General features: G+C 45.2%; 1 protein-coding gene across 3 annotated transcripts in view; it reads right to left on the bottom strand.

Moving 5' to 3' along the window:
• Positions 1-19,663: 19,663 nt before the first annotated feature.
• The window catches only part of FBP2 (fructose-bisphosphatase 2), a 28,841-nt gene continuing 25,009 nt past the window's right edge, over positions 19,664-23,495 (bottom strand). The window contains exon 8 of one of the 3 annotated variants that reach the window (XM_073880700.1): positions 19,664-21,180. In XM_073880700.1, coding sequence (XP_073736801.1) covers positions 21,035-21,180 — 146 coding nt within the window. In that variant the 3' untranslated portion in view covers positions 19,664-21,034. Of the gene's footprint in view, positions 21,181-22,262; positions 22,391-23,495 lie in introns of those variants that run through there. The other 2 variants (XM_025851657.2, XM_073880701.1) reach the window with 2 other exon arrangements.

Consider the following 23,495-nt stretch of genomic DNA (forward strand, 5'->3'; position numbering starts at 1 on the left):
CAGTTCACATACAGCCTCCTAGAGAAACTTGCCTCAGTCCTGCGAGATATTGCCACCAAACTGGTGTTGTACCTGAGTCTTCAAAAGTCCATTCCACCATTCTATCAAGCCAGCTGTTCTGCATGTTAGGGAACATGATAAGACCAGTGAATTCCATGAGCATGGGACAATGGTTGCACTTCATTGGCTGTGAAGTGAAAGTCCTTGAACATAGCAATGCTGTATAGGATAGCATAATGGTGGACAAAGCATTCTGTAGTAAACGGATGGTAGTTTTGGCAAAAGCATTGTATGCAGGGAAGGCTAATCTATACCCAGACTGTCTATTTCAGGAAGAACAAAAAGCTTCCCCTTCCAAGATGGAAGTGGTCCAATATAATCAACCTGCCACCACGTAGCTTGCTGATCACTCTGGAGAATGGTGTCAGAGACTCAGTGTCCATCTTTGCTGCTCTCAGATGGGGCTCTCGAGAGTGGCCATTGCCAGTTACCCTTGTAATAGAAGTCCGTGTTGCTGAGTCCATGCATAACCTCCATCTCTACCACCATGGCCACTTTGTCCATGAACCATCAGGAAATGGGAGGGGTGGCTGTGGAAAGAGGCTGACTGTTTATGCACAAAATGGGTCATCCTACCCACTTGATTACTAAAATCTTCCTCTTCTGAGCTCACCCCTTGTTGAGCATTCACACAATACACAAATATCTTCACACTTTCTACCCATTCCAAAAGGTTTTTTCCACATACTTTCCCACCAAATTTCCTTGGAGTCACTCATCCAGTGATGATCCTTCCAAGTCTCTAGTCATACTACTAAACCATGGGACACAACTCATAAATCAAAATATAATAACACGTTTGGCCATAACTCCATCCAAGCAAAGTGAACCACCAGGTGTATAACTAGAAGTTCTGCCCCTGGGGAGAATCTCCCTTTTCCACTGTCTTTTAGAGATGCCCCAGATAGGACTGTAGGGCTGCAGCTGTCCACTTTCAGGTGAACCCTGTCCACTGTGCAGAACCACCTGTAAACCAGGCCTGAGTCTTATCTTTCTCTGTCAATAGGACTGTAGAGAACTCCCAATGAGGCCATAGGAGCAGGCTGGGCGAGAGAAGGGAAGAGTGGGGGCCTTCGGCATTTGGGCTGCTCCCTAAGGTAAATTACTCATGCCTTCAGGGCCTGCATGGACCTAATTGTGCACATACCACTTCCATTTGTTGAAGGAGTGTTGCTGTGCATGTCCACAACTTTATGGCTTGCTGTATCAGATAACATCCACGCATGATGGGCAGCCCAGGTCACACTGTAACCTGATGACCTGGGGTTAAATGTTCAGTGTCTACTAAGGCTCAGGGCAGGCCAAGACCTCTTTCTCAAAAGCGTATAGAGCTTTCCTCCGACATCCTCAGGGTCTGTGCTGTGACTCATCTATGGGGGCCTGCCAAGGGCTCCAATCTGCCACGGCCACATCAAGCACCACTGAATGGGACCCAAGTGTCAGGGCAACCACACAGCTATTGCACCTGTTGCAGAGCTCCTCTTGTTTCTGAAACTCACTCAAAACCAGGCTTATTTTGGGTTACTCAGTAAACAGGCAGGACATGACATCCACAGGAGGAATAGGTTGTTTCCAAAATCCAAAGATGCCAAAACCCAAAGGAAACCTTGCACCCCTTTTTTGGTTTGTGCGGACACCAGACGCAATACCACATCCCTCTCCTTAGGAGAGATCTCTCCTCCAGCCCCACACCATTGGGTCCCTAGAAATTTCACAGAAATAGAAGGTCCTTGAATTTTTGTCGGACTTATTTCTCACCTTCTAGCACAAAAATGTCTTACCAACAAGTGTAGAGTTGTTGCTATTTCTTCCTCACTAGATCCAATCAGTAGAATACCCTCAGTGTAATAAACCACAGTGATATCTTCTGGAAGGGAGAACAATCATGATCCTTGTGAACTAAATTATGACATAGGGCTGGAGAGTTGATATATCCCTGACATAGACCAGGGAAGGTGTGCTGCTGGCCTTGCCCGCTGAAAGCAAGCTGCTTCTGGTTGGTCTTATGGCAGAGATGGAGAAAGAGACATTTGGAGACACCGAAGCTATACACCTGTACCAGGGGGTGTGTTAATTTGCTTAAGCAATGCAACCACATCTGCTTCAACACTGTGATTGAAGGGACCACCTGCTTAAGCTTATGATGATCCACTGTCATTCTCCAGGATCGATCTGTCTTCTGCACAGGCCAAATGGGAGAGGTGAATGGGGATGTGGTGACAATCACCACTCCTGTGTCTTTCAGGGCCTTGATGGTGGCACTGACCTCTGCAACCTCTCCAGGAATGTGGCATTGCTTCTGGATTACTACTTTCCTGGGTAGAGGCAGTGCTAGCAGCTTCTGCTTGGCTTTCCCATCATAATATCCCTCACTTCATGGGTCAGGGAACCAATATGAGGATTCTGCCAAACACAGGGCTCAGTTTATCTATTCCAATTACGCATTCCAGAACTGGGGAAATAACCACAGGATGGGTTTGGGGACCCACTAGGGAGATGGATTTGTGCTCAAACTCCATTGATCACTTGATTTCCATAAGCCTACACTCTGGTGGGCTACAGTGACATATTGGGTCCCTTGGAATTAGTGTTGATTAGGAATGATGTCCAGTAGTCCCTGAAATGTCTGATTATTTCCAATGTAGTTACCCTGGTCAAAGCCAAAGGTACCTTTAGGAAAGGCTGGAGAAAGATTAACAGGAAAAATCTTTGCTAGTGTATCAGGATCCTTCCTCAGAGGGAACTGGACTTCATTCAAGGGTCCTGGGTCTATAAACTAGCTCAGGTCTGGGAATTGATTAAGGGATGCAGTTCTCTTTTATGATTCAGGTTAGACTTTTGTTCAGTCTACCCGGAACTTTTATGCTTAGTTAAAATTTATTTCACATCTAGGAACACGGTGATCAGCTAGCCCACGCCACAGGTCTGCATGAGTCAGACTATTCTGACTGCTGCTTTGAATGCTGTCCATTACAGTGACCACGCCCACCTTGTTGAGTGCTGCCACTTGGCCCCTCACAAATTCATTTCTCACAGAGTGGTACAAAGTATGTCTTCTGCATCCTCCCAGTGTGGGTGAGAATGTCTTCAGTGACAAGTCCAATCTAACATTCCCATCAGCCTCACCTATAAATCCCTTCCTCTACATTAAACCAGGGCAGGGCTGGCATTTCCAGCTCACTCTTTATGGGCCACCTTTTGGTCCATGTTTTGCAACCAACCAAACACACTGTGAGACCCTTTCTGAGTCCCCAGGTTGCAGCATTAAATGCAGAACCTCTTCTTAGGGAGCCCATATCAACCAATTCATCCTAATCCAAGTTCATGTTCTTCTCCCCACTGTCTCACACCGTTGATATCCATCCTCATACATGTTTCCCAGAACTGTTTGTATAAGATAGAAAACTCAAGTAGTTCCTTTAGGAGTGTAGTGCACCTCCGCATGGGTCCCACTTTGAACCTCGCCTCTAGGGGCCTCTGCTGAGAGCTGAGTTTAGCTATAGTAAAGAGGGGAGGTAGAGTTATATCCTGTTTTTGTCTGCCTGGGCTGCCATAACAAAATACCATAGACTGGGTGGCTTAAGGAACAGAAATTTATTTCTCGCAGTTCTGGAGGTTGGAAGTTCAAAATCAACGTGATGGTTGATTAGGTTTCTGGTGAGAGATCCCTTCCTGTCTTGCACATGGCCACCTTCCTGTCGTGTCCTCAGAATGGACTTTCCTTGTGTGCGTACGGAGAGAGAGAGATCAGGTTCTCTGTATCTTCTTATAATGCCACCAATCTTATTAGAATAGATCCCCACCTGATGATCTCATTTAACACTAATTACCTCTTAAATGCTCTATATCCAAACACATTCACACTGAGGGTTAGACCTTGAACACTGAATTGGGGGTGGTACACCATTCATGGCAGAGGCTATGAATCTATAAAAGGGAAAAGAACATCTTTATTTTTTTCTAAACTTTAACCAAAACTTTGCATTCCCTTCAAGCATGTATGTCACTAACAGACCGGGATACTAGCAGTACTCATGACTTTGTCATCATGAGAAATGACATGTTTCGTATCATATTACAGTTGGTCCATATATCTTAGGAAATTGCTTATGCTTGTCATTATTTCAAAATTACAGCACTTAGAGGATCTTCCACTGCAGGTACACATATTATCATGTTACCAACGTATTTGTATTTTGGTAAATGTATTTCAATGTCTGATCACCTTGTAAATTCATTTACTTTATTACAAAGATTTAAAAGCATTATCATGAGACAGGATCTGTGGGCATCTTCAGATTGCCAGAGGAGCCAGGGCTGAACGTCTCCTATACAAGGAAACCTGTATATTTAGGTTTTTTGATGTGGGGTTGTGATCCACTGGTTCCTAGTTATTCAGGATCACCCAGGCTTGTCTCAGAAGTGAAGAGTGGAACACTGAGCTGACATTTAAACCAGGAGGTCCTTTTGACAAGAAAGGAGTTTAGCAACCAGGCTTCTAAATACAGACGTGTAGGGCACTGTGCATGGTGGCCAGTACAGCACAATCATGGCCAAGAACTCTGCAACTACGTTGAGGATTATTGAAGCCTTGAAAATAAGGGTAAGTTTGACCAATCTTTAGCTAGAATTATTAGCAACCACCTTTCCTAATAGAACTCTCCTTCGTGGCATTGTTTTATACTGATCTCACATTAATGGAAATTTGTCTAAAATAAACAAGTGGTTATTTTCTGGACTGTGAATCAAAGGTTACAAAGTTTCCTCTTCTGAACAGATACTTCTCAAAAGTGGCCACTAAACACATGAAAAGGTGCCCAACATCATTAGTCATTAAAGAAATACAGACTAAAACCACACTGAGATCCCTCATTCTACCTACTAAGATAGCTAACATTAAAATTACTGACAAGACCAGATGGTGAAGATACAGAGAAACTGGAAATCTTACATTGCTAGTGGGAGTTAAAAATGATACGTCCACTTTGGAAAACTGGCTGTGTCTTAGAAAATTAAACTACAGGTCTCCATCATAGTTGAGCGATTCACTCCTAGGTAATTCCCCAAGAGAAATGAAAGCAGGTGTGCACGGAACTGCTTGCACTAGATTGTTAACAGCAGCTTTATTTCTGATAGCCAAAAGGAGGAAAGAATCCCAACGGCCATCAACAGGAGAATGCCCGGATGAGTGCGGATATCCGCGCCTTGGAGTACTATCCAGCCATGGGAAGAGAGACCTACTGACGGGAGCAACACCGTGGATGAATCTCACTGACAGTATGTTGAGTGAAAGAGCAAGACACACACAAGAGTGCCTACAGTGTGACCCCACTGATATGAGTGAACAAACATGCACCAGTGACCTGTGGTGAGAGAAATCAGAACACTGCTCGCCTCAGAAGGTGCAGTGAGTGGACATTGCCCGCAAGACTAGCACAGTGGATGGTCCTGGTTGGATTGGATGTTCTACCTTCTGAGCTTGATTTTGTTCATGCAACTGAATATGTTTACCAAGACTCATCCACGTGTAACATAGAAGCACTTTACCTCAATTAAACATATACCACAATTAAAACAAAACAGGATCTGGATTCTCCCACATGGTAAACATAGGAGAACATTTCTCATGCCAAATTTTTTTCTCTCTGTAAAGTAGAATTAATACACATGCATAATAGAAGACGTGTGTATCTGGTCAGTGTGGCCAGAGTGTCAGCCTGGAAAATGTGCCTGATGGACATAAGCAGAAAAGACAAGAGTTGGGTGGAGGGAGGGAGGAATGCAGGTGGAAGGGGCATTCTCCAGGACACCTGCCCCAACTTAGGAGAAAGGATCAAAGAGGATACATTCTGATGTACGAGAGGTTGTTGAGATGTGTCAGAAAAGTCGCTTTATGTCGCTGAAAATGAGAACTGACATTAATTTTCTGTAGGGGAAATAGTGCTAGCCATATTTTTCAGACTTATATTTTGCCCAAGAAATTTCCCTTTGAGGCGAGAGTTATTTTTCCCTACAGAAATATGGTTTATTCATCTTTTCTTCTTAAGTCTTCCCAGCTTTAGAACAACTAAAGCTGATTGATTTCACATGTAAAATATTTTTAAAAGAATAATGGAATCCTATAAAAGGCTCCACATGAAGTGTTTCTGGAATGCAATGAGACATTCACACTTCTGCACCAGGAAACCACAGAGTTGGCTGGGGCCACAGGCAACTCTGATAGTTCAATAAACTACAAAACAAAACAATGACCTGCCATTCCACCATTAGGCCCCTGTTCCTTGGGTATGAATGGGAGATAGCATTCATTCATTCAACAAATACTTATCTAGGACCCATCATAAGCCAGGTGAGTGGTGGACACAATGATTGCCAGGCAAAAGCAGACAATAGTCAAATGAACAAATATGTAGTAATTCAGGCCACTGATTGTGGAATTAAATAATTCTGGGTTCAAATCTTCATCTGCTTCTTAACAGCCATATAACCTTAGGCAAGACCCTTTACCTCCCAGAGACTCCATTTTTTCCGCTGTCACAGGAGATTAAAAATGTCTACTTCTGGGAATGCAAGCCGATGTAGCCACTCTGGAAAACAGTATGGAGGTTCCTTAAAAAGTTGAAAATAGAGCTACCTCATGACCCAGCAATTCCACTACTGGTATTTACCCCAAAGATACAATGTAGTGATCTAAAGGGGCACCTGCCCCCAATGTTTATAGCAGCAATATCCACAATAACCAAACTATGGAAAGAGCCGAGATGTCCATTGATAGATGAATGGATAAGAAGATACAGTGTGTGTGTGTGTGTGTGTGTGTGTGTGTGTGTGTGTGTGTGTGTATGAATACTGTGCCATCATCAAAAAGATGAAATCTTGCATTTGCAACAACATGGATGGAACTAAAGGGTATTATGCTAAGCGAAATAACTCAATCAGAAAAAGACAATTATCAGATGATCTTACCGATATGTGGAATTTAAGAAACAAGGCAGAGGATCATAGGGGAAGAGAGGAAAAAGGGAAACAAGACAAAACCAGAGAGGGAGACAAACCATAAGAAACGCTTAATCAAAGGAAACAAACTGAGGGCTGCTGGGGGGGAGGGGGCTGGGCAGGTGGGATGACTGAGTGACGGACGTTGGGGAGGGTATGTATTGTAATGACACCGGGTAATATTTAAGACTGATGAAAAAAATGCCTACCTCTGAGGGTATCGTGAGGATTATAGAGGATACGTTACATAGTGGTTAGCGTACAGTCCCTAGCGTGTAGCTACTACTGTTATTCTTAGTGATGCTCTGGAATTTGGATCTGGAGGGCCTTTAAACCATCAAAACACCCTTGTTGGGGTCATACTTTTAGATATATCGCTGAAGATTATAGAATTATCAGACAACACAAAAATAACAGAACATGTGACAAGGCCCTGAGGTCTAGGGAGGGCTGAGCACCTGAGGTCATAGCAGAGATGGACAGAGGATTAGGAAAATGAGACCACAACTCTGAGCTGGAGCCGTTCCAACACGCTGCCTCAGGGGTGCTCTGTGCTCCAGGTTGGGTGGAGAGTCAAGGACCAAGGTGACCTTGGAGTCTCTCAGCCAAACCAGCTTCCATCATCATGGCATTCGCCCTGGCTTCCCCCTGCTTGTTGAGCTCCCGAATGCACACGGTACACTGAGATAGGGCATCTGTGGGCAGAATGTTGGCAAAATGCAATGCTGTGTGCAGGCCTGGCTTTGGTGAACTTTGCTAATCCATGATCCATCCGGGAAGCTGGAGTTCTTCCCCTCTCTTGCACGCTCTCAGAAAACCAAGCCAAAAACAACTTTGGAGACTTCCAGTGGGTTCACTCTCCAAATGCTCCTGGCAAATTGGAATTGTCAGAAGATATGACTAAATGATTACCTTAAAACTTCAGTCTCTATGTCCTGGACCTATCCGTAATCTAATGGAAATGCAGGGATTTGTTGTTAAAGTAAAAAGTGTGGATGTTTCACTACCAAGGGGAACAATTAACCAAACCAGTTACCTGGCACATGAACAACAGTGTCACACAGTCCCATGCCGTGCTCCCGGGCATGGGACAATAATGCATCATTGCCCTGGCTTGTCTCCCGTTAGAGCGTTAATGAACCACTTAGTAGTGGCTGTGTTCAAGGATTCTCAGAGGGATGCTGGGCATTATCCTTCCAGCAGCTTCTTCTGTTACTTTTTCTTATTTTTTTAGTTAAAAAACAAAACAAGTAATCATTGTGAAAACTCTAGGGAGTGTACTTTCTAAAAAATGAAATGAAATGAAATGAAAGCAAAATGGAAAAAACATGTAACCAAAATCCCAGTCAACCTCCTATGGGCTCTTGAAGCCCATGGACAACTGGGATACATTCACAGACACTCTGCTTGGATGATGGCCTTTGTGCACCATAACACCCCTTATCCCATGTTCCAGATGAAGGAACTGAAGCTTGGAGAAGTCTGGCAGCTTCCCTGGCTGGTAAGCAGGGAGCCAGCGTTTGATCTCAGGAGCTGTTTACTCCAGACAAGGCAGCACGCAGGGCTGGGCCAGACCAGACCCGAGATTGAAGGTTGGCCATCGGTAAAGATCATTAAAGAGAATTGCAGAGGACAACAGTTAATGCTTCATGCTACCGTCCTGGGCAATAACAACCAAAGGACCACACTCCTCCCTGGGCCCCACGTCATTACCCCAGGCACAGTCCCCAACCCTCTGCCATTGGGTCCACTGAAACATTTCTTGAAAGTGTCTCCTGTGCTCTGTGGTTGTGCACTGACTCCTGGGGAGATCCTCTCCTCTCCCTGCGGGAACCATCACCCTCTACCCCCAGCAGAAGATCCCCCACTCCTGAGTTATTTCCTCTAGAGCAGGTTGGGGTGCAGTTGGCAGGGCTGTGGGCAGACTGTATTTAGATTCTGAGGGGGCCCTGTAGCCACCTGCGGACCTGTGTGAGGCGAAGGGAGTGATACTTTCTGAATATGTCAGTGTTCTTTTCCTGTTTGTGCTCCATTTCCAGGGACATTTCCCCTCCTCCGCCAGGGACATCCTTGTTTCATGGACAATCAGGATTTCAACAGCAGGAATGCCAAGAGGAAAAAGAGAAACTGTTCGGGACTTGACATCCCAATTAGAATTCCTGAGTCCACAAGGACGCTGAAAGCCAAACTTTGAGGAAAAAAGGAGAAAAAAAAGATTTCCTAATCCCAGGGAGAGAGAATTCCTCCTATAAAGTTGCTGTCATCAACGATGAAGTGTCCATTGCCTCGTGGAGTGGGAGGAAGAGGGGAGAAGCATCTCCCCGACCCTGGGAGAGGGTCAGGGGTTTCTCAAAGGGTCAGGGACATAGCCTGCTCTCACTCATGCTGTGCGAGCCTGGTCTAGAGAGGGTGGGCTCCAAGCACAGCCATGGGCAAGGAGGGGCCAGATCACACATCCTGGGATGACTAAGGGCTGCAAAAACGCAAATTGTTATAAAACCCCAGGACCCTCGCTCAGCCACGGGGAGAAAGAGAGGCTCCAAGAATGAAAGGACTAGATTTTGCATTGAGGGGCTCTAAATCACATTTTTTTAAGAAGAACAAAGGAATATGATAGTTCTTGATAGTGTGGAGAGTAATTATGCCCAAAGTCTGGGTTACAGTCATGGCTGACTATGAAAAAGGCTGATTAACTTATAGAAAATAGAAAGAAGTGGCAGAGGGTTGATGCATCTGGGGAACTGAGGTTTATACGTTCTCCTTAGGCTTGTCCTGTGATTCCAATGGAATCACCTTAACCTCCACTTCTACTCAGATACTAACAAGGATTAAGGTTAACAAACATTAAAAGAAAATGCCAGAGTCTCTCTAATAGGTTAGGACATTTCGGTTGCATCGGCCAAGTGCGCTCAGATTGTAGTTTCTCAGTCCTGGCTGGGGAACTCCTTCCCCATGCCCCACTCTCCTCCACCTGAGGTGTGTGCATTCCCGCAGCAAAGGACAACTGTTCTAGGCTGAGGCCCCACGATTTGCTCAGTACAGAGCTCGCTGAACTCAAAACCCAAGTCCCCTGGGCACGAATCCTACCCAGGCCGTGCCAAACGGTGTTACTAGAATGGTCAGGCATGGTGCCAACAATCTCTTGTGCAGGAGGAGAGCCCGGCCCCAGGAGCACGGGGTTTGGGTTAAACGCAGGTGAGATGTGACCCCACGGCCCCCTCCTCCAGGCACCTGAGGGCAGTCTACACAGCACCTGAGCTGCTGCAGGTAAGGTACACAGCCCGCTCCTCCCCTGCTTGCTCGGAGCGCAGGAGGGAAGACGGGGGAGGCAGACAGAGGTCCTGGCTGGCTGGTCACACTCACACACTGAGGACATGGACAACGGGAATATCCAAGGGGAAGGAAGAAAGCGGGAACACTTACTCTTGAATATACTTGTTTCTCTGATTATAAAAGTGGGACACTTGGCAAACAAATGTAAGGAAGAAAACAAAGTGACTCAACTCTCAGTGCCAATGTAGTCCACTTTTCAATTTCTATGCAGACTGTTAGTCCAAGCTTGACAGGCTACGGGGTTTCAGAAAAATGAGTTTGTCCAGTCCCTGAGCCTGAACCCTGTGTCACAAGGGCCTTGGTCAGGAGACTTACCTAGTGCACGGCGGGCTCGTGCTTGCCGAGAGCAGACCAGATTGGTACGTGACAGGTACTCCTGTACCGCACCGAGTTCTCATTGTGAGACTAAGGATTAGAATAGACTTTGTGTACAGCATCATGAAAATAATAATTTCCCGGGGAGACCGTGAAATCATAGCAGGAAATCGTGGATTTTGCTGACTGCCGGCCCCTAGTGGTGACAAGCGGCAGGCCCGGTGGAGGGGCCACCCCTGCCCCTGAGCTCCTCTCTGGGGACAGCAGGCCGCCTCCCCTGCAGCGCTCCCCTGGACACCCGCTCCCCCTCTGCTCCGGGCATGTCCTTCCTGCTGCAGCCCCACAGTGCGCCAGCCACGACCCTCCACTGGCCACAGAGCGCAGATGTGTGTGGCCGCAGGACAAGCAGTGTAGGGGGGACCCCCTCCCCCGGGCCCGGAGCGGCTGCACAGGGAGGCAGCCAGCGTCCACACGGGTCCCCCACTCCTGCGTCCTGCCCGGTGACTCGGCCCTTCCCGTCCTGCATTTTCAGGAGAGGACAGCGCCATGGGCCTGGTGTCTAAGGCACACCCTTGGCCTGCTGTCGGAGAGATGGAAACGTGGCCCCCGGGGGCATCTGTCCCGGGAAAGGAGGCAGGCCCGGCCATTCTCGCGGGGCTCAGGGGGACCAGAGCTGTGGATTAAGAGATAGCACATGACCCCCCAGGCACAGCGGAGCCTCTGGGCGCTGACAGTGCAGCTGTGTTCATAACACCTCCTTCCCTGGAGCCTATAGTCAATCCAAGGAGCCTGTCCGTCCCCTCCTCCACCCCGGTCTCCCCCGGGGTGGCCCTCCTACCCTGCCCATCTCGCTCTCCCTTGGGGTCCCCAGATGTCTCCAGGGGGCAGGGGAGGGCTTCTAGTTTGCTCTGGGGAGAATCAGGGATCTTGTCAGACACCACACCCAACCAGGGATTCATGCCAAACTGCCTGGATCCTTACTGACATAGTAAGAAAAGGCCTCAGGTTAGCCGTTCCCAAACCTCCCCGCACACTGGAACCCCGGGGTCTCTAAGATCTCCCGCAGGCTGCACGCGCCCACTTCCTTCCGGATGCTCTGCTGAGTCTGGGCGTGGCCTGGACACTGCGGTTGTAAGCGCTCCCGGTGATTCCGGCGTGCAGCCAAGTTTGGGGACCACTGTCCTGGTTGGAAGAAATCTGAGCCTTGACTAAAGTGTCTGTCTTTTGGGGTCTTCTGGCCACAGCATTTCTCTCGGAGACCCGGGATCAGCACGCAGAGGACCCTCAGTGACAAAGGTTACTGTCCATCATAGAGCCTTTCAAATGACAGGAAAACCACCATCAACCAAATGTCCTACAGTTATGCAGTGCTTTACAGTTTGCAAAACACTTGACCCTAAGAGACACTACTCAGGCTCCCAAAAGAAAGGCCTGCCAGTGTCATGGAAAGTTTGACCTTTGGAATCAGAAGGACGAGGTTTATGTGCTGAATCTGCCCCTCACCAGCTGTGTGGTCAGACACTGGGCCTCCTGGAACCTGGGCTTCATCTGTAAAGGTGGAAACCGGGACCCTCATCACACAGGAACTTGAAGCAGATTAGGGAACACCAAATGAAAAGAACCAACACTGTACTGGTCATGGAAAAAGGTAGCAGCAATAATTACTAATAAAAGAGCTAGGAATTTCCCCAAACTCCCTGCCTTTCTAGGAGGGAACAGGGTGGGAGCTGGATGTTTGCATTCTGGCCTTGCCCTACACTGTGCCCCTGAGCCAGGTGCTAATGCCCTGGTAGCTTGTCACAAGGAGCAGGCAGGACCTGCAGAGAAGGCCAAGACAATGGATTTATGGGTAATTATAACTCATGTCATCTGGAGGAAACCACCAGAGTAAAATTCATATTATGGGGTGGGTAGGACTTCCTGTCCTTGGAGACATGAGGACCCCAAGCAGCTCATGTCATTGCCTCCCCTCCCCCATTCATTGTGAAATAAAAAAAATCACCTCTACCCATTTCTTGATATGCCCTGTGGGGAGCCACCCTCTGTAAGACCCTCTCATGTGGATCCTAAACACATCCCTGGTGAGAAGTCTGTATATGCAGAGCAGGGGGGTGGCCTCACGCTAACTCTCTCTCTCTCTCAAATAAATAAATTTAAGAAAATAATAATAAATAAATACAAGTAACATAATTAACATATAGTGTATTAGTAGTTTCAGAGGTACAGTTCATTAGCTCATCCATTGTATATAACACCCAGTGCTCATCACATCATGTGCCCTCCTTAATGCCCATCACCCAGTTACCCCATCCCTCCACCTCTCTCCCCTCCAGCAACCCTCAGTCTGTTTCCTATGATTAAGAGTCTCTTATGGTTTGTCTCCTTCCCTGATTTCATCATGTTTCATTTTTTTTCCTTCCTTCCCCTATGGTCCTCTGTTTCGTTTCTTAAATTCCTCATATCAGTGAGATCATATGATAATTGTCTTTCTCTGATTGACTTATTTCACTTGGCATAATACCCTCTAGTTCCATCCACATCCTGGCAAATGGCAAGATTTCATTTTTTTGATGGCTGAGTAAAATTCCATTGTGTGTGTGTGTGTGTGTGTGTGTGTGTGTACGTATATATATATATACACACATATATATATATATCTCACATCTTTTTTTAAATAAAGATTTTATTTATTTATTTATTTATTTATTTATTTGACTGAGAGAGAAGGCACAAGCGGGGGTGGGGGGGTGGCAAAGGGAGAGGGAGAAGCAGCCTCCCCACCCAGCAGGGAACCCAATGCAGAACTCGATCCCAGGACTCTGGGATCATGACCTGAGCCAAAGGCAGATGCTTAACCAACTGAGACACCCAGGTATCCCTATACCACAACTTCTTTATCCATTCATCTGTGGATGAACATCTGGGGTCTTTCCATAGTTTGGTTATTGTGGACATTGCTGCTATAAACATTGGGGTACAGGTACCCCTTCAGTTCACTACATTTGTATCTTTCGGGTAAATACCCAGTAGTGCAATTGCTGGGTTGTAGCGTAGCTCTATTTTCAACTTTTTGAGGAAACTCCATACTGTTTTCCAGAGTGGCTGCACCAGCTTGCATTCCCACCAACAGTGTAGGAGGGTTCCCCTTTCCCTGCATCCTCACCAATATCTGGTGTTTCCTGACTTGTTAATTTTAGCCATTCTGACTGGTATGAGGTAGTATATCATATGGGGGTTTTGATTTGTATTTCCCTGATGCCAAGTGGTGTCTGTTGGCCATTTGGATGTCTTCTTTGGAGAAATGTCTGTTCATGTCTTCTGCCCATTTCTTGATTGGATCATTTGTTCTTTGGGCGTTGAGTTTGATAAGTTCTTTATAGATTTTGGATACGTGCCCTTTATCTGATATGTCATTTGCAAATATCTTCTCCCATTCTGTTGGTTTCCTTTTGGTTTTGTCAACTGTTCCCTTTGCTGTGCAAAAGCTTTTTATCTTGATGACGTCCCAATAGTTCATTTTTGCCTTTGTTTCCTTGCCTTTGGAGATACGTATAGCAAGAAGTTGCTGCCAAGGTCAAAGAGGTTGCTGCCTGTGTTCTCCTCTAGGATTTTAATGGATTTGTCTCACATTTAGGTCTTTCATCCATTTTGAATCTATTTTTGTGTATGGTGTGAGAAAATGGTCCAGTTTCATACCTCTGCATTTGGCTGTCCAATTTTCCCAACACCATTTGTTGAAGAGACTGTTTTTTTTCTATTGGATATTCATTCTTGCTTTTGTCGAAGATTAGTTGACCATTCCATTTCTGGGTTCTCCAACTGTTCCACTGATCTATGTGTTTGTTTTTGTGCCAGTACCATACTGTCTTGATGATTACAGCTTTGTAATAGAGCTTGAAGTCTGCAATTGTGATGTCACCAGTTTTGGTTTTCTTTTTCAACATTCCTTTGGCTATTCAGGATCTTTTCTGATTCCATACAAATTTTAGGATTATTTGTTCCAGCTCTGTGAAAAAAGTTGATGGTGTTTTGATAGGGATTGCATTGAATGTGTAGATTGCTCTAGATAGCATAGACGTTTTCACAATATTTGTTCTTCCAATCCATGAACATGGAGCATTTTTCCACTTCCTTTTGTCTTCCTCAATTTCTTTCATGAGTGTTCTACAGTTTTCTGAGTACAGATCCTTTGCCCCTTTGGTTAGGTTTATTCCTAGGTATCTTATGGTTTTGGGTGCAATTGTAAATGGGATCAACTCCTTAATTTCTCTTTCTTCTGTCTCATTTTTAGTGTATAGGAATGCAACTGATTTCTGTGCATTGATTTTATATCCTCCCACTTTGCTGAATTCCTGTATGAGTTTTAGAAATTTGGGGGTAGAGTTTTTTGGGTTTTCCACATAGAGTATCATGTTATCTGCAAAGAGTGAGAGTTCAACTTACCTTTGCTGATTCGGATGTTGATTTGGATTTTATTTCTTTTTGTTGTCTGATTGCTGAAGCCAGGACTTCTAGTACTATGTTGAACAACAGTGGTGATAGTGGACATCCCTGCCGTGTTCCTGACCTTAGGGGAAAAGCTCTCAGTTTTTCCCCATTGAGAATGATATTCCCTGTGGGCTTTTCATATATGGCTTTTATGATATTGAGGTATGTTCCTTCTATCCCTACACTGTGAAGAGTTTTAATCAAGAAAGAATGCTGGTATTTTGTCAAATGCTTTTTCTGCATCTATTGAGAGTACCATATGGTTCCTGTCCTTTCCCTTATTAATGTATTGTATCACATTGATTGATTTGCAGATGTTGAACCAACCATGCATCCCAGGAATAAATCCCACTTGGTCATGGTGAATAATCCTTTTAATGTACTGTTGGATCCTATTGGCTAATACCTAGCAGCTTTAGAGGATGAAAATGAAAATGGCAGCCTCACAATCTCCAGCCCCTGAGCCAAAAGCTAGGGGCCCCACTCCTCAGTGAGCCCTCAGAGATAAGCAGTCAATCACTCGTGTCTCCCTGGTCTCCAGCCACACTCCTTGTTCACCCAGCTTATGACCAAGCACTTCTATCTCAAGCACACAACCCCATTTTGAGTCTCCAAACACTGCAGATCCCTGCAGTGCACTCCCGTGTCGCTCCTCCTAGGGAAGGAGGGGGGTCTCACCGGTTCTGCCACTTGTTGGGCCCCAGCTCATAGACCAGTGGCCCAGCTATGCCCCGGTTCACAGTTTATGGCAGCCCCGAGCTGAGAGTCCACTCCTGGACTCTCTTTAAAGCCAGCTTCCCCACTCTGATGCCTGGGAACTCTGCTGCACTCAAGCACCCCTGGTCTTCCTGTGACCCCAAGAGTCCTGAGACCACACTGTCCCAGCTAGGGTTCCACCCCTGCTTAGCAGCCTGGGCCATGTCCCTCACCAGAGCAGACTTCTAAGTTCTGATTTTGTGCTCTGCTGCTCTCTCACTTGCCAGTAGCTGCTAATGGAGGCTCCCTCCACCCGCGGTCTATCTTCCCATATATCACTTCTGATTCTCTTCTCCGCACCTCCTACCTTGCAGAAAGTGGTCACTTTTCTATTTGTAGAGCTACAGCTATTCTTTTCTTAGATCTCTGGTTGAGTTCGCAGGTGGTCAGAATGATTTGATAGCTATCTAGCTGAATTCCTGGGACTAGACGAAATTAAGGTCTCCTACTCCTCCACCATCTTGGACTCTCCTCCTCAAATGCTTTTTCTACATCAACTGAGAGGATCATATGGTTCTTGTCCTTTCTTTTATTAATGTAGTGTATCACATTCATTGATTTGCAGATGTTGAACCAAACTTGCAGCCCAGGAATAAATCCCACTTGGTCGTGGTGAATAATCCTTTTAATGTACTGTTGGATCCTATTGGCTAGTGTCTTGGTGAGAATTTTGGCACCCATGTTCATCAGGAATATTGGTCTGTAATTCTCCTTTTTGGTGGGGTCTTTGTCTGGTTTTCGGATCAAGGTAATGCTGGCCTCATAGAACAAGTTTGGAAGTTTTCTTTCCATTTCTAGTTTTTGAAACAGCTTCAGAAGAATAGGTATTAATTCTTCTTTAAATGTTTGGTAGAGTTCCCCTGGGAAGCCATCTGGCCCTGGGTTCTTGTTTGTTGGGAGATTTTTGATGACTGCTTCAATTTCCTTAGTGGTTATGGGTCTGTTCAGGTTTTCTATTTCTTCCTGTTTCAGTTTTTGTATTTTGTATGTTTCTAGTAATGCATCCATTTCTTCCAGATTGCCTAATTTGTTGGCATATAGTTGTTCATAATATGTTCTTATAATTGTTTGTATTTCTTTGGTGTTGGTTGTGATCTCTCCTCTTTCATTCATGTTTTTATTTATTTAGGTCCTTTCTCTTTTCTTTTTGATAAGTCTGGCCAGGAGTTTACCAATCTTATTCAGTCTTTCAAAGAACCAGCTCCTAGTTTCATTGATCCGTTCTACTGTTCTTTTGGTTTCGATTTCATTGATTTCTGCTCTAATCTTTATTATTTCTCTTCTCTTGCTTGGCTTAGGCTTTATTTGCTTCTCCAGCTCCTTCAGGCATAAGGTTAGGTTGTGTATTTGAGACTTTTCTTTTTTCTTGAGAAAGACTTGTATTGCTATGTACTTACTTCTTAGGACTGTCTTTGCTGCATCCCAAAGATTTTGAACAGTTATGTTTTCATTTTCATTGGTTTCCATGAATTTTTTAAATACTTCTTTAGTTTCCTGGTTGACCCATTCTTTCTTTAGTAGGATGTTTTTTAGCCTCCATGTATTTTTCTTTCCAAATTTCCTCTTGTAATTGAGTTCCAGTTTCACAGCATTGTGGTCTGAAAATATGCAGGGAATGATCCCAGTCTTTTGGTACCTGTTGAGAACTAATTTGTGACCCAGCATGTGATCTATTCTGGAGAATGTTCCATGTGCACTCGAGAAGAATGTGTATTCTGTTCCTTTAGGATGGAATACTCTGAATGTATCTGTGAAGTCCATCTGGTCCAGTGTGTCATTCAAAGCCCTTGTTTCCTTGTTGATCTTTGGCTTAGATGGTCTGTCCATTGCAGTGAGGGGGGTGTTACAGTCCCCTACTATCATTGTATTATTATCGATGTGCTTCTTTAATTTTGTTATTAATTGGTTTATATAATTGGCTGCTCCCATGTCAGGGGCATAAATATTTATAACTGTTAGATCTTCTTGATAGCCTCTTTAAGTATGACATAGTGTTCTTCCTCGTGTCTTATTACAGTCTTTGGTTTAAAATCTAATTTGTCTGCTATAAGGATTGCCACCCCAGCTTTCTTTTGGTGTCCATTAGCATGATAAATAGTTTTCCACCCCCTCAGTTTCAATCTGGAGGTGTCTTTGGATCTAAAATGAGTCTCTTGCAGACAGCATATTGATGGTCTTGCTTTTTTATCCAATCTGATAGCCTGTGTCTTTTGATTGGGGCATTTAGCTCATTTACATTCAGAGTAACTGTTGAAAGATATGAATTGAGTGCCACTGTATTACCTGTAAAGTCACTGTTTCTGTATATTGTCTCTATACCTTTCTGGTCTATGTTATTTTGGGGCTCTCTCTTTGCTTACAAGATTCCCTTTAATATTCCTTGCAGGGCTGGTTTAGTGATCACAAATTGCTTTAGTTTCTGTTTGTCCTGGAAGCTCTTTATCTCTCCTTCCATTCTGAATGACAACCTTGCTGGACAAAGTATTCTTGGCTGCATGTTTTTCTCATTTAGTACCCTGAATATACCATGTCAGTCCTTTCTGGCCTGCCATGTCTCTGTGGATAGGTCTTCTGCCAATCTAATGTTTCTACCCTTGTAGGTTAAGGACCTCTCGTCTCGAGCTTCTTTCAGGATTTTATCTTTATCTCTGAAATTTGCAAGCTTCACATTATATGTCAGGGCATTGATCTCTTTTTATTGATTTTGAGGATGGTTCTCTGGGCCTCCTGGACTTGAATGCTTGTTTCCTTCCCCAGATTAGGGAAGTTCTCAGCTATAATTTGTTCAAATAAACCTTCTGTCCCTCTCTCTCTCTCTCTCTCTTTCTTCATCTTCTGGGACCCCTATTATTCGAATATTACTGAACTTTAAGGTATCACTGATTTCTAGAAGCCTCCCCTCATGATTCTGTAGTTTTTTTCCCCTCTTTTTCTCAGTTTCCTTACTTTCCATCATTTTGTCTTCTATATCACTGACTCTATCTTCTGCCTCATTTGCCCTAGCAGTTAGAGCCTCCATTTTTTACTGATCTCAGTAATAACACTTTTTATTTTGACCTGATTAGATTTTAGTTCTGTTATTTCTACACTAAGGGATTCTTTAGTGTCTTTTATGCTTTTTTCAACCCCAGCTAGTATCTTTATAATCGTTATTCTGAGTTCTAGCTCCAACATCTTACTTATATCCATATCAATTAAATCTATGGCAGAGAGTATTACCTCTGCTTCTTTCTTTTGTTGTGAACTTCTCCTTCTAGTAATTTTGTTCAGAAAGGAAAGGAGGAAAGAAAGAGAAAGAAAAAGAAAGGAAAAAAGGAAAAAAAACAGCAAAAACAGCAATAATAATCAACAACAACAACAACATCTTCAGGAAGTGATTCTGGTGTATGCTCTGTACACTCTGCTGTTGTGTTTTGGCTGCTCTTTCCACTGGTACTTCCTCTACAGAGTTCCTCCTTGTTTGTAGTGGGGGGTGTTTGTTCCTTTAAGTACGTATGCTTTGATTTTTTTGTGAAGTTAAGCTGGAAGCTGATGGAGTTTTCTTTAATCAGTGGACTCAGTATATGCTGGGGTTTGTGTTTGTCTTCTGAGGGAAAGGCCTGCTGTGCTGGCTCACAAGCTGACTTGCCCTCAGAAAGATGCTCCTGCCAGGTCAGGGAGTAGGGTTTACTGTAGGGGATTCAAGCCTCAACCCTAGGCTCTGTGTTTCTCTCTGGAGTCTGTGCTGGTGGGCAGGAAGAGGGCGTCATGGTGGAGAAGGTAGAATATGGTGTCACCTCATCCCTTTGTCCCTGGGAGGGCAGAACTCCCAGCAGCCACTGCTCAGGAGGCCCTCCCAGAAAATCGAGCAATCTCCTGTGGCCCAGGCCCTCATCAATCTCCTGCCCTAACTTGTCTGCCTCCAGGTCATTGGCATGCCCAGAGCCACAGATCTCCTGTATTTTATCTCCGGCCAGTGGCTGGGATTCAAAACTCCAAGTTTTAAAGGGCCTGGTAAGGTGTGCATACCCACTGCTTTCCCCAGGCAGGGAGGATCAGGGTGTGCCCAGCACCGATCAGTCCATGAAAAGCCTTTGCACAGTGCATGTGCAGAAGCTAGAGTTTATTGTAACACTGAGTGAAAAGGTGGAGCCAGGCTATCAGTCATCTGCACTTAACTCAGTCCCCTACTCCCTTTGCCCTAGAAAAGCCATCACAGAGACTTGTTTCTGTGATGATTGTGGCTGACAGCAAAAAGCAGCAGCAATGTTATCCAAGATGTTATCCCTGGCTGTCCCTTTGTCTCTGGCGAGGACAAATAATGCTCCTCAAATGCCCTCTGGAAAGAAGAGCAATCTTTCCCTGAGTGACCCAGGAATTCACTTGCCACAGCTAATTATGGGGTCACGAACCGCTGCAACCTTTCTGACTTCCTCCCTCTTCTTGACTTTGCCCTGCCAACCGGGCTTGCTCCTCTTCCCCACCCCATGGCTTCCCAATCCCCCAATTCAGGGCTGTGAACCATGCTTCCGCCAAATTCACTCATTCAAAATGTGGAGATTGTTTCCATACTCCTCTGACCCTGTTCCTAGTTTTTCAAAATAGTTCAAAGTTAGTCTAATTATATTCAAAACAAAGCAAGTTCAGGGTCCCCCTAGTAATCTGCTCTCTTGGGAACAGTCTCCACTAAGTTCAAATTTTAAGCCAACCAAGACAAATTTTTAACTGTTCTCTAAACTTTTTGTTTAGTCCGTAGCTGCGGATTCCCTGGCTGAGAGACTTGGAACTCTAACCCTGTTAGTTGCTGCTCATGAGAGAAGACAGATCAAAGTTGTTCTTTTCCCACGTGAGTTTTTAATTTTGAGCCCTTCGCAGGGAGCACAGAATCGCCTCTGGCTTCTAGAGCTGTGCGGAGCACGTCACTGCTGCTCTTCTGGGGGGGACTCAGAGGGGCTTTGCCTTTTGTTACTCATCACCACTGTTTACAATGATCGTTCCCTTAGGGCCCTTAATAGAAGGGACAAGACAAAGAAAAGGCAGCATTCAGGGTGAAACCCACTACCTGCCTGCCTAGCTTTTCTGTACACAGGTGAGGTATTCCTTCACATCATCCGGGGACCCCAGAATGAGGGGGACTCGTTGGTGAATGGACTCCGGCTTCACATCCAGCACAGGCTGGGTGCCTGTGGTCGCCAGGCCTCCAGCCTGCTCTATGATATAGGCCACAGGATTGCACTCGTACAAGAGCCGGAGCTGTGGGAGAAAGAGAGTCAGGTGGACAAGCTTGGCAAGGGGCCAAAAATCCCGAAGCCACACACCTAAACCTTGCTGGGGAATTCCAGGAGGTGAACGTCTGTGTCTTCTTAGCATGAATACACTGGGTTCATCACCTTGTCTTTGGGGCACTGCTGGTCAGTCTCTACCTGTCTTGTGACCTTTGTGTTTATGAGAGGCCTGCCTCCTCCCTTGGGAGTATGAGATCGAGACACTTGTTTGCTGTTGGTTCAGCAGTGAGGCAAACTGACACTGAGGCCTGGTCAGGAGCCTCTGTATGTGAGGCCTTATGGCTAGCGAGGAGTCCAGCTTAGATGAGACGGAAGGTCACCTGGAGAGTACTAGGTGGCCTCTCAGGATAATCTCAGTGTTCGAGATCATGTGGCAGAACCCCACATCTCAAGTGTCAACGTGACCAGGTAGTTTGCTGGGGTTTAGACGGCCTTTTCTCTTGGCCCCCAAGACTGAGTTAATGTCCACTGCTTGCACTGCTGTAGCATCCTGCACGGCCCTCTTCAGTTTGTCACACTGAGGTTTGCTTCATATCCTTACAAGCTCACCCTTGAGGGCACGGACAGAGTCTATCTGGGTTGGCCACTGTGGCATCTCCCTTCCCAGTAATGTCTGACACAAGGAAAGTGTCCCAACAAGGCTACTGTGTCCCTTGCCCCAGGGCTCCCAGTGGAAGGCAGAAATGGGCAGTCTGGGGAGGGTAAGGTCAGCCTGTGCCCTGCTTTTCAGGTTGTGCCTGTGGACCCAGGGCTGAGCCTCTCCTGAGGAAGGCCTTCTTTTTCTGCCAGGCACTATGGGAACTAGCAGGCGTCTGCCCTGCATCCGGGGAGTGGCTGGGGAATTAAATTGAAATGGGCTGAACCCAATGCCTTTTTAAGGCCTATTTCAGTGATTATGCTGTGATTCCCTCCTGACCACCCCAACCCCCACCAGACACACATGCACATCACATTAGACTCAGGGTGACAGTCAGCTGCATGTTCTAACTCAGTATCATACTATCTTCCCCTTCCTTCCCAATAGGAGTAAAATCTGTATTTAAGAGAAAACAAGTTCCTCTCTAATCAGCTTACAAAGTGGTTGAGCCAGCTTTCTGTAGCCTTTTCTTTCCCATTCTTTTCTTCAAATCCATTCTGAAGATCATTTGAAACTCTTCGAGAAGCAGTCATATCTTGTGCTAATTTTTGAATCATTGTTATTTCATGGTGAGAAACAAAATATCTCTGGTCTAGGTTAGAGAGCCAGGCATTCAGGAGAGAGTAAGTTAAGACTGCAGGGGGCATACTGCCATTTTGGTAAAACAGTATACACTGCCCTCACCCTAGACCTCCAGCTCTTGGAGCAATGGGTACCCTGGCAGGGTGCAAAGAAGCCCCAGTGGGTATGGACACACTTGGATCTGCTAGTTTTGTCCCTGATCATCCACAGGAGGGACACTGGAGGCCAATCAGTCCTGGACAGCTTCTAGAACTCAGCTCTTTCTTCCCCTTTTCCTTGCTCTGGGTGCTTGAAGATGAGGGGTTTGGGATGTCAGACAAAGTCTCAGACTGTAATTAAGTAGCCTTTGTTTGTACTATGTTGATTCAGATACTTAAAAGAAAAAGAAAAAAGCACAACATCCTCACATAAAGTTTGCCTTTGAGCCAAGGCTGCCTTTCACCTAAAGTTGCCCTTGTAGTAAATTCATCTCAAAACACAATGTACAGGTCTTCATGTTGCTTTGACCTGCAGTCCATGTGATCTACTTTTTTTCTGCAGTTAAAATCTAAACAGATATACAGAGACAAGCACACATAGGTGAAAAGGCATACACACCTACCGCACCCCCAAAACACACACCGATGCGCTCACAGAGACCACAAAAGCTAAAACACAGAGTTCAGGAGCCAATGATACTTTCAATAGGGCTGGTGGTGATGGTGTTATGAATATATAGATCTATACATGGAATTACATGTACTTATGGAAATGTCCCTATAGTTACATGGGCATATTTTCTGGCTCATTGTAAATCATTTTAACAATTATTAAGAAATAACCTAACATTTTCTGTGTTGGAACTGAGTAGGCAGCAAGAGTGGTTCTATGTAGGCATTCTCTCATTTTCTAGATCTCATTTACTACCCCGTGCCAGCACCCATCATGAAGACTTGGCTGTGATTCTTACTTCCAAAAGTTATAATATACCTAAGCTCAACACTCACATGAAGAGAAATTCCTGACACAAAAATCTTCCCTCTGGTCTCATGTGCTCTTAGATTTCTTATCATGGCTTTGAATCT

Source organism: Callorhinus ursinus, unplaced genomic scaffold, assembly GCF_003265705.2.
Source record: "Callorhinus ursinus isolate GAN/ISIS: 27379988/994484 unplaced genomic scaffold, GSC_fseal_2.0 scaffold39, whole genome shotgun sequence".
Taxonomy (NCBI): Eukaryota; Metazoa; Chordata; class Mammalia; order Carnivora; family Otariidae; genus Callorhinus; species Callorhinus ursinus.